We start from the raw sequence: 10,417 nt of genomic DNA, 5'->3' as shown, positions 1-10,417 counted from the left end.
GATGTGATGTAGGAGTACGTGAGAGCTGACAATAGGTATATGTCGCTCTACCTTCTACTATTATAGGTGATCTAGTCACTTCAGTTATGAATTTATTTGTAAGTTTTGCGGCAGTGGAGGCAAAAGAATGAAGTCACCCCAAATCGTTGCACCTGTGCTGTATTTTTTTTTTTAACTGTCACCGGGGGAGGGATAGCGATCCCTCCACCTGAATTTTATTGCCAAATCACCACCTGTGTTGTATATTGCGGAAGGTCGCGCACGCATTGGCAAGGGTTGAGCCATATGCGATTCATTTTTCGGAGTTATAAGGCAGAACAAAACCAAATAGTTGAACCGGACTCGCTCAAATACCAAATCACGGTTTGGAGCTCGTATACAAACATCCAAGTGCATGGTTTGATGTCCAGGGAGGAACAACACAACATGGTTCACTGCCAGAGACATGCCCAAGTTCATGTTACAGATGAAGAAGGTGGACGGTGGCGACACTGAAGTGTATGCGGTTTAAGTTGAGTCAACAAGTTGATGACCTTACATCTTAATTTAATTTTACATTAATAATTATTATTGTGAGCACTCAATAAAGAAATGCATCGCCTGGTACATTAAGACATGATTGGTGTTCAACCACATGAACATGTTTATGCGGTTGCAGCACACAAGGAATTACAAGCTGGTGCAAATAGGGGCTTAAGAAATCGGCATGGTGAGTGTGATGTCCCATATCATCGCCTTGGGACTGATCACATTGGATGAAATAGGTGTGCAAGTGGCCATCATGGAAGATGATGACGGGGAGAAGTGACAACACAGATAACTCGCTATGGGTGTGTGAGAGTTTGTTTCTCCCGTTGCAACGCACGGACATTTGTGCTAGTATAAATTATAATGCTAATGAAATGAATGACTAATCACATCTATGATCTCTGAACACTAGGCTACTCCGTGTGTTTGAGCAGTTATTAATGGTGATGAATGATCCTCTGCAGCACGACGGTCCTGGCTTGCCGGATGTCCCGGCTACACTTGTCCGCCTGCTGCCCGAGATCGTCCACGCTCTTCATGAACACCTCCAGTTTCTTCTTCACCTCCTCAATCACCATCCTGACGGCCCCCTCCTCGCGCTCCGCCAGCTCCACGCAGTTCACCATGGAGCCGATGTGGACCTCGAGCCGGCCGACGAGCGAGCGTATGCTGTCCAGGTCCTCGATGGCGACGAACGTACCGATCTGCATTGCGCCCACCACGTCCTTGTGCCCCCGGAGCACGTCCCCGTACCGCTTCAGCATCGCGTCCACCCACTTTCCGGCGGAGCCCACGGGCAGCGACGCTGCGGCCGCCAGTGCGGCCGCGACGGGCGGAGCGGCGATGGCCGCGGCCACCACCGAGCAGACGAGGATCGCCGCGAAGGTCGTCGCGAAGACGACGCCCGTCACGCGGCGCCAGACGCGGAGCGACCGGAGGCAACCGTCCAGGCAGCGCTTCTGCCGCCGCAGCCTGTCCAGCATGCCCAGCTGCTGCCGGTACGCCGCCTGGAACGCGGCGAAGAACTCGTCCGTGAACGGATCACCGCCGGCCGCCTCCTTGAACCGCCGCAGCGCGCCGAGCGCGCGCGCGGGCCGGACGGCCGGGTCCTGGCATTGGAGCGCGAGGTGCAGGACGAGCTGCGAGTCGCGGGCGCGGCGGAGCGCCTTGTCGAGCGCGGCGAGGAAGTCGAGGGTGTGGAGGCTGGCGTCGAAGTAGTCCTCCACGAGCGCGAACAGCTCGGGACACCCCCACACGTCGTGCTTGCTGGCGAGCACCACGCAGACCACCTCCTGGTTCATCTCCACCAGGTAGCCGGTGACCTCCCGGAGGGAGCCCAGGGACATGGACCGCACCTCCACCCCGGACGCCGCCGCCGCTACAGCGAGGCTCGCACGCCGCCGCAGCGCCGCGTCGAAGCTCCGCAGCTCCGGGTCCGCGCTGCACGCCGCCTCGTACGACCCCAGCTCCTCCCCCGTCGCTCTCGCACTCTTCAGCCGCCTTGGCCTCATTGTGCCATGACGGTTCCCCATGGCCGGCGAGCCCAAGAGACTCCTTAAAGAAGAAACAGAGCTTCGAGCGTACTGACGTACTGTGACCGTGATGCTCTGAAACTGAAAGAATTGCGCGCTCGCGATTGATAAACTTATAGTCGTGGAATGTGGAAGTGTGTGAACACTGTTCGCCGATTTGTCTGCCCGGCCCAGCGATGGACTCGGACTACGAGGAGGTGCTCGCGGTGCTGCTGGAGGAGGAAGCCGAAACCGACGTCCAGGAGCAGGAGCATCTCATGGTGCTCGCCGCCCTCGCCAGTCTGCGAGCGAGCAATAAAAAGTTGCGGCGAGGTGGTTCGGCGCCGGGACGGGTGAAAGCAAAGAACCGGCATCGTCTGGAAGGCTACTACATGCTCTACTTCGCCGACGCTCCATTGCATGGCGAAAAAACATTTCAGCGCCGTTATTGGATAGGCGAAAACTTTTCCTCGGGATTGTGAATTCCATCCAGGAGTTCGGCAACTACTTCAAGTGCAATAAGGATTGCACCAGCACATTTGGATTGACCTCAATCCAGAAGTGCACGACAGTTATGAGAATGCTTGCATACGGAGCTCCCGGTGATTCACTCGACGACTATGGGCGCATGGCCGAGTCCACGACCATTGAGTGTTTCTACAAGTTCTGCAGGGCAGTGGTGGCAGTGTTTACACTGCAATATTTGCGATCACCCAATGTTGAAGACACTGCTCGGATCCTAGCACAGAATGCAGCAAGAGGATTTCCTGGGATACTTGGAAGCATCGACTGCACGCATTGGAAATGGAAGAACTGCCATTTTCTTGGCAGGGGTTGTACAAAGGCGCCAAATGCGGTTGCAGTGTGGTACTTGAGGCAGTGGCCACGCAGGACCTCTGGATTTGTCACTTTTTCTTTGGGATGCCAGGAACTCACAATGACATCAACATCCTGCAGTGCTCCCCTGTCTTTGCCAAGCTTGTTGCAGGGCCAGGTGCATCAACAGCTGCAACACGATCTGGTGGAGCACCTATCGAGGCTCTAGGGCGACGCCGGGAACGACTTGTGATGAAATATGAGTTTTTATTTGTTGCACTATATAATTTGTATTGAACCTAGGTCATTGTTCATTTATATTGAGTCATCCTCAAAATCCCCAATTGGCTGAATATTTCACTGAAGATCATTGTAGTTTACTGTCTAGTGTCCAAGACCACAAACCACAGTAGATGGTTTCTAATTTAGTAGACAAGTTTTGTTTACACAATTGGCCTTGCTGTAGCATAAATAATTCACTCCATTATGTTTACAGGTTACAAGTTGAGGTGTAGGCAGCCATGGAATGCGTGAAGGAACGGAATGCTGATTTGTAGTATGTACCTGCACGCAACCTTGCCTGATGGTCAAATGTTATGACTTATTTTGGTTTTGAGTAGTATGTATGGTCAAATGTTATGGCTTATTTTGGTTTTGAGTAGTATATATGGTCAAATGTTACGAAAATTCGTTTCTGATCTCGGGCTCAGATGGACCTGTTATCACGCTCGTCCTTTTCCTAGTGCTACTAATGGCGCACCTGTAGTGCGCCATTAGTAGGCAAAACCGGTGCGCCATTAGTAGGCCTTTTCCTAGTAGTGTCATGGTGCTCGCCGCCCTCGCCAGTCTGCGAGCGAGCAATAAAAAGCCGCAGCGAAGTGGTTCGGCGCCGGGGCGGGTGAAATCAAAGAACCGGCATCGTCTGGAAGGCTACTACATGCTCTACTTCACCGACGCTCCATTGCACGGCGAGAAAGCATTTCGGCGCCGTTATCGGATGAGCCGAAAACTTTTCCTCAGGATTGTGAATTCCATCCGGGAGTTCGGCAACTACTTCAAGTGCAAGAAGGATTGCACCAGTACACTTGGATTGACCTCAGTCCAGAAGTGCACGACAGCTATGAGAATGCTTGCATACAGAGCTCCCGGTGATTCACTCGACGACTATGGGCGCATGACCGAGTCCACGACGATTGAGTGTTTCTACTAGTTGTGCAGTGCAGTGGTGGCAGTGTTTGCACCGCAATACTTGCGATCACCCAATGCTGAAGACACTGCTCGGATCCTAGCACAGGATGCAGCAAGAGGATTTCCTGGGATGCTTGGAAGCATCGACTGCATGCATTGGAAATGGAGAAACTGTCCATTTTCTTGGCAGGGGTTGTACAAAGGCGCCAAAGGCGGTTGCAGTGTAGTGCTTGAGGCAGTGGCCACACAGGACCTCTGGATTTGGCACTTTTTCTTTGGGATGCCAGGAACTCACAATGACATCAACATCCTGCAGTGTTCCCTTGTCTTTGCCAAGCTTGTTGCAGGGCCAAGTGCATCAACAACTGCAACACGATCTAGTGGAGCACCTATGGAGGCTCTAGAGCGACGCCGGGAACGACGTGTGATGAAATATGAGTTTTTATTTGTTAAACTATAATTTGTATTGAACTATTTGATTTCTATTGATTTTCTATGATGAACTATGGAGGCAAAAAATTATTTATGAAGAATTCACGCCGAATCTGGGCCGATTCGCGTTGATAACGGGCTAATTTTTAACGAAAGTGGGCCGAATAATGGGCCAACATCGGTGCCTGGGGCGACAGCTGGGTGCCCAACCACCCCAGTGCCGATTTTGCTGCCGGCTTGCCCCCAGGCGGCGACTTTTATGCCTCCTTGGGGGGGGGGGGGGGGGGGCAACGGCTGGAGATGCTCTAAGCAAATGAATCACATGAAAACCAACAATCTTGGTGGAACGAAAGCGAGCGGTTTGTGGATCTTAATTGACCACCACAACCAGCACCACCCTACCTGCATCAGGTAACTATTCAACGCCGGGAAAAGGTGCATGCCACCTTTCCTTTTTGTTTGTGGCAGCAAGGAGCCACAGCTGTGACGTTGCTCACACAAACAAGCAGCTGTGTTTGATCAAACCAGCTTGGTGGAAAGCAACATGGTGGTTCCAAGACACATCGTTTGCACAAAGCATATGCCCCCTTCCACAAGCATGGACCATGTGCTGCTTCTGCATGCGTACCCTTTTTCTTCTTGACTGGTGGATCTCAAGGGCAAATTCAACCTGCATTTGTGAGCTATCATGGTCTGCTTTGTCTAGAGTGAAATTGTGTTGGAGATGCCCTACATAGTTTCCTAGCTAAGGCCATTGTTGTCTGTTGCCTCCATTGTCGAAGACTTGGGCCACACTTCCGGCTAATTTTGGACAAAAGATGGTAACCATGCGAGGACGGTGCAGACAACACACATGGGCAGCATGTGTATGTGTAGTTTGGCCAATGACGCAAGGGTACGCGTAATAGTACTAGTTGTATACTTTGCATGTGTACGAAAGCAAGAACAATGGCTTACCAATCCGTAATATATCCCTAGAGGCGCGCTGATCCATGAAACGTCAAATGGTGTATGCCCCTTGTTGTTTGTTACATTCAGTCTAACGAGTCGGTTTTTCATCAGAGCAATGAAGGTCCATAGGTTTCCAACCCTAGCAGCCAAGTGCAGTGGGGTGTTGCCATCGTTATCCTGCACGTTCATGGCAGCTGATGCAAGTTGCAAATTGCAAGCGTACTTGACCACGGACAGGCTCTCCTCTTGGACGGCGACATGGAGGAAGGTCCCGCCCTTGGCGTCGCGCAGCTCGGCGAGGTCATGCCGGTCGTCCAGAAATACGGAGACCGCCTTAAGGTTGTCCATGCGCGCGGACACATGTATGGGAAACGATCCGTTGCTGTCTGCCTGATACGCCGCAGATTGGTCAGCATCCAGCAGCAAGCTGATTGCCTCGTGCCTTCCCCAGGACGCGGCGAAGTGAAGAGGCGTGCTTCCAGTGGATCGGTCTGCTTTTCTGACCAGATCCTTGTTCCAGTCCAACAACATTTTTATTGTATCTGCAAGTGCTAGTTGTTAGTGTTAACCAATGTTAAGAATTGAAGTGATAACATCATGTATCCATCCATATTTGACCATTCTCCAATCAATCACGTACTATTACAATTTTTCCACATAAAACTAGGACATCTGGCCAAAGTTTGGCTGAATTCAGCCAAAATTTAAGCGAGTGTGTGCTTGCTAAGAAATTCAGCACAGCTTTAGCCAAAAGATAATTATCAGTGCAACATACAGTAGATTAGCAAATTTACTATTCTCTCTGATCCAGATTAATTATCATTAGTTTAGTACTTCCGCCGTAGTTTTAGGTCATCCATTTGACTAACTAAATATGAGTTACATGTCATCAAAAGTACTCCCTTCGTTTTTATTTAGTCCGCGTATTAGCTTTGATCAAAATCAAACTTTATAAACTTTGATAGTACTCCTTTGCATTTAAAAGTAATGCTAATTAACATTACTTTGCATTGAAAAAGGTATGATCTGAACTATACCTCAGGCGTGCTGCAGTGGAAACACCCGAAGGCTGTCCGTAGGTGAGGCAGCCTATGTGGGGTGACTTCAGCTCGGCTGGGGCACGCAAACCGTAGCGGGCATAAGCTACCACCTGCCTATTAAAACGTGGAGTGCTTACTCGGGTATCGTTGCGCTATATTTTAATGAATTTTAGTTGTATTTCCTCAATCTCGGTTCATTCGATCACTTTACCTATCGTATCGTGGGAAACAGGCTCCCGACTCATATGGGACGGGTGACTCGGGAGGCCCGATCCACTTTTATCGGGAGGCTTCGCCCTGCGTACTCCCGTCGTCGCTGCTTGTCGGTGCCGCCAGGGCTGACGATGAGAAATCACTAATTAAGGAGTACTCTTTGCAGAGATCAATCTAACTTTCCTTTTTTGTAGATCCGTTTATTCAAAACATTTTATCTATTAAATCGTGCATCTAAATCTCGAACAGCTTTCGTTGTTGGATTCCTCGCATCGAGATCTTCAAAACTAGATCCCATGTTGATAGGTTTTGACGAGCTTTTTTTTCACAAAAAAGCCGGACAAAAAAAGCCAACGAAAAAACCAAACCGGAACACGGGTTTTTTTCCCTTTCCGAAAGAGGCACGCCCGTGCCTCTGACGAAATCACAACCGCGCCTCTCGCGGAAACAAAATCGTGCCTCTCGCGAAAAAAAAACCCAGAAAACACGTGTTTTCCCTTTCCGAAAGAGGCACGCCCGTGCCTCTCGCGAAAGCACAACCGTGCCTCTCGCGGAAGCAAAACCGTGTCTCTAGCAAAAAAAATAGAAGACATGTTTTTTTTTTCATTTCTGAGGAGGCACGGCCGTGACTCTCGCGAAAGCACAACCGTGCCTCTCGCGGAAGCAAAACCGTGCCTCTCACAAAAAAACAGAAAACACGGCCGTGCCTCTCGCGAAAACAAAACCGTGACTCTCACGAAAAAATATGTGTTTTTTTGCGCAAAAATAATATTTTTTGCGAATTTTTTTTGTCGAAAAGCTAGGGAAGACCGGTGAAAAACCAAAATATCAGAAAAACCAAAAAAACCGTTTAAAAAGCCGAAAATACGTGCGGAAAAATAAAATCCGGAGGGAGCGCCCAGAACGCGACACGTGACGAATGGTTGAGAGCGCGCCAAGTGGCGCTGATCGTTGCGAGGCTCCCGAAGGAGCGCTCGTTAATTAGTTGCTCCCCTGACGGTGGCGTCGGGGCTTCATTCATGGGATGTTGGGTGATGGGCCGGCGGCGGCCACACGTCGCGAATTCCTTGATGACGGTCTGCTCGTGCCTGGGATCTTCTTTCCTTTGATGACGTTGCCTTAGGCCCAGTTCTTTTGGCCGATTCTCCCAGAATTTTGAGAATCGAGCCTCCCCCAGCTTCTCCCAGAATCTTGAACATATATTTCTTTTACAATTCTAGCCAGTTATGATGTAAACAGCTAGGATTGTCAAAAAAATATGGGTTCAAGATTCCGGGAGAAGTTGAGTGGAAGGTTGATTTTTAAGATTCCGAGAGAATCGACCAAAAGAACTGGGCCTAATCACAGTGGAACACAGGTCCCCCGGAGCAGCCATAACCCACCTTGGCACCGTCGTCCACACCACTGAATCAACATGTTGCTCGGGCATGGGTGTTGGGGATCTAGCCAGCTTGTCGTTGGGCGGTGCAGGACGTGGATGACTTGTTGGCAATGCCTCCATGGTGACGGCATCTACTAGATGGGGGTCATCGGAGGGGCTTCGACCTTCCAATCTAACAACAAAGGCGATGATGGATGATGATCAAATCGGTCCAGATTTGCAGCAGGGAGTGTGTGGGGTTGTCGCGCATTGCCACGTCGAATAGTTAGTCAGCTGTGTTGCTACGTGTGATGCAAGGTTGCGGTCGTGTCCGTCTCCTCGATACGATTTGTTGCCGGAATTATTGTATCTATGATCTAGGGAGAGGATTTTTTTATTGCGGTATTGAGAGAGGATTTATTTAGAGAGAACATATTGATTGTTTATCATAACCTATGTTGTCACTCCATAAATAACCTTCCGTGAATTCCGGCAAACCAAACAAGGGAATACACATCTCTTTGAATTCCCACTGTTGAGTATCGTGACTATTAGGAAAGCTAGGATAGCGTAGGATATTATTCTACCTTGTCTTGTACTCCAAGATGATTATGTACTCATATATATATATGCCCATGAGGCTCAAGCAATCCAACAACAACAATTCCATCAATCCCTCTCTCTTCCTTCTAACACCCACAACTACCCATTCGACACCAAACAAGGGGTGGCGACTAAAATAACACTTCTCTTGTCCAACCTCTCCAGGACCCTTTGCTCTAAATTCCCATTACTCTTTCGCAAGAATTACCAACCGTTGTAGTATACTTTAAAACTAAATTGTGATGCCAACCTTTGGTATTCTAAATCAATGTATTTTGTGTAGGCCATGTTTGCCCATAAAACTTTGCAAGTTAGTAGCCTATTCTAACTCATGGATTTTTCTGTAAGTTGTATGCATATTTCATGAGAATTCTAAAACGAAATGCTCACAGTTGCTCTCGTTACTATAATCCGCATGTGTGGTATTTTTTTTTGCGAATAGCATGTGTGGTATTTGATGGTATACATATATGAATGGTGCAATATTTGTACTCTTGTTAGGTAAAGCTAATGAAAGCAGTTCATCTCTCTCTCTCTCTCTCTCTCTCTTATATATATATATATATATATATATATATATATATATATATATATATATGGGTAAAGGAAGACGCTCTAGCTGCCCCCAATCGCCACGCCGGGCAGCGATGAGAAGCTCGGGTTGCGACTCCAACGTCGCCTTAATTGGCTCGCTCATCTGCATTGTTGCTCTCTCTAGAGCCATTCTTGGTGTGGCAATTTCAATGGCTCTGGCTACCTAGCTCATGGTACGTATGCATAAAAGTTGAAGAGTATTAACAAAGAAGGGAATGTTATTCTTCCTCAAACCGCACGTAAAGGAAGGGTGCATTCCACCGTCAAAAAAGGAAGGGTGCATTGTACAATACAGGATTCGGACCTTCTCAGGCTCCAAGAAAAGAACAAGTGCATTTTGCACAACCACGTGCACGTCTGACAACAGTAGGCCTACATTCTTTGTGGGGTGAAAGGGAGTTTTATTCCTAAATTGTAGGGCGCGTCTGGTTGAAATCTCTGAAAGTGCCTGCATTGCATACTTGTCTCACTTCAGCCTGGCTGAGCAAAAACAGGTAAAAAAACCAACATCTGCACTTAGTTTGGTTACCCGTATCGAGGCTGCCTGCATTAGTGGATCGATTTTGGCATGATGTTTGGTGTCCTGCATTGGCTCGGCACACACAATTACACGGTATTTGGTTGTATACACGGGATATGATTAAGAGTTAACATCTACATATAACATACATTTAACACATAGTTACTGGGACTAGTTCGTCACGCCTCTATCGGACTAGTTCGCCGCGCCCACCGTTGAACGCGCTCTACCTCGACACCTTGTACCAGGCCGCGGACAGCACGGCCACCAGCGCCACGGGCGACTGCGGTGGACGATGATGACGACGCCAACAACTAGTTCGCCCGTCGTCATCGGACTCGGCACCACGGCCACCGTCGGACTCGGCGTCACGCCGCCGTCTACCTCGCTGGCAAGTACTCGTGAGACTCCACCACACCCCACCGCCTCGTCGACTCCCCCAACTCCAACCGCGCCTAGTCGAACCACCAAGCCGTTCTCCTCCACGATCGCCTCCTCCCTGCCAATCAATGCCCACGCAGATGGACGGCACGACAACCGCGTCGCTCGGCGCGTGGGACGCCGTCGTCTACCTCGCTCAGCAGCAGCACGTGCCCCCGCCGCCGGTGAGCATCTCCTACATCGATCCAGCAGGCTCGCTCAATAGCAGTAGCAGCAGCAG

At 49.5% G+C, this 10,417-nt stretch overlaps 1 protein-coding gene across 1 annotated transcript; it reads right to left on the bottom strand.

Annotated features, from left to right (window-relative positions):
* Positions 1-965: 965 nt before the first annotated feature.
* On the bottom strand, positions 966-5,957 carry LOC123038847 (UPF0496 protein 1-like). The gene is made up of 2 exons (XM_044462275.1): positions 5,433-5,957; positions 966-2,141 (listed from the first exon to the last, which is right to left on the bottom strand). Exons 1-2 carry the CDS (start codon positions 5,955-5,957, stop codon positions 966-968), a joined length of 1,701 nt encoding a protein of 566 aa, XP_044318210.1.
* Between the last annotated feature and the right edge of the window lie 4,460 nt (positions 5,958-10,417).

This window comes from Triticum aestivum, chromosome 2B, assembly GCF_018294505.1.
Source record: "Triticum aestivum cultivar Chinese Spring chromosome 2B, IWGSC CS RefSeq v2.1, whole genome shotgun sequence".
Classification (NCBI taxonomy): Eukaryota; Viridiplantae; Streptophyta; class Magnoliopsida; order Poales; family Poaceae; genus Triticum; species Triticum aestivum.
The sequence above is the reverse complement of the archived record's forward strand: the minus strand, read 5'-3'. Positions and strand labels throughout refer to the sequence as shown.

Bases quoted from the DNA above. Each gene is read 5' to 3' on its own strand.
- LOC123038847 (XM_044462275.1), bottom strand. From the start codon at position 5,957: ATGTTGTTGGACTGGAACAAGGATCTGGTCAGAAAAGCAGACCGATCC. The intron at 2,142-5,432 runs GTAAGCCATTGT...CAATTCTTTCAG, and splicing joins TAGGGATATATTACGGATTG to TTTCAGAGCATCACGGTCAC.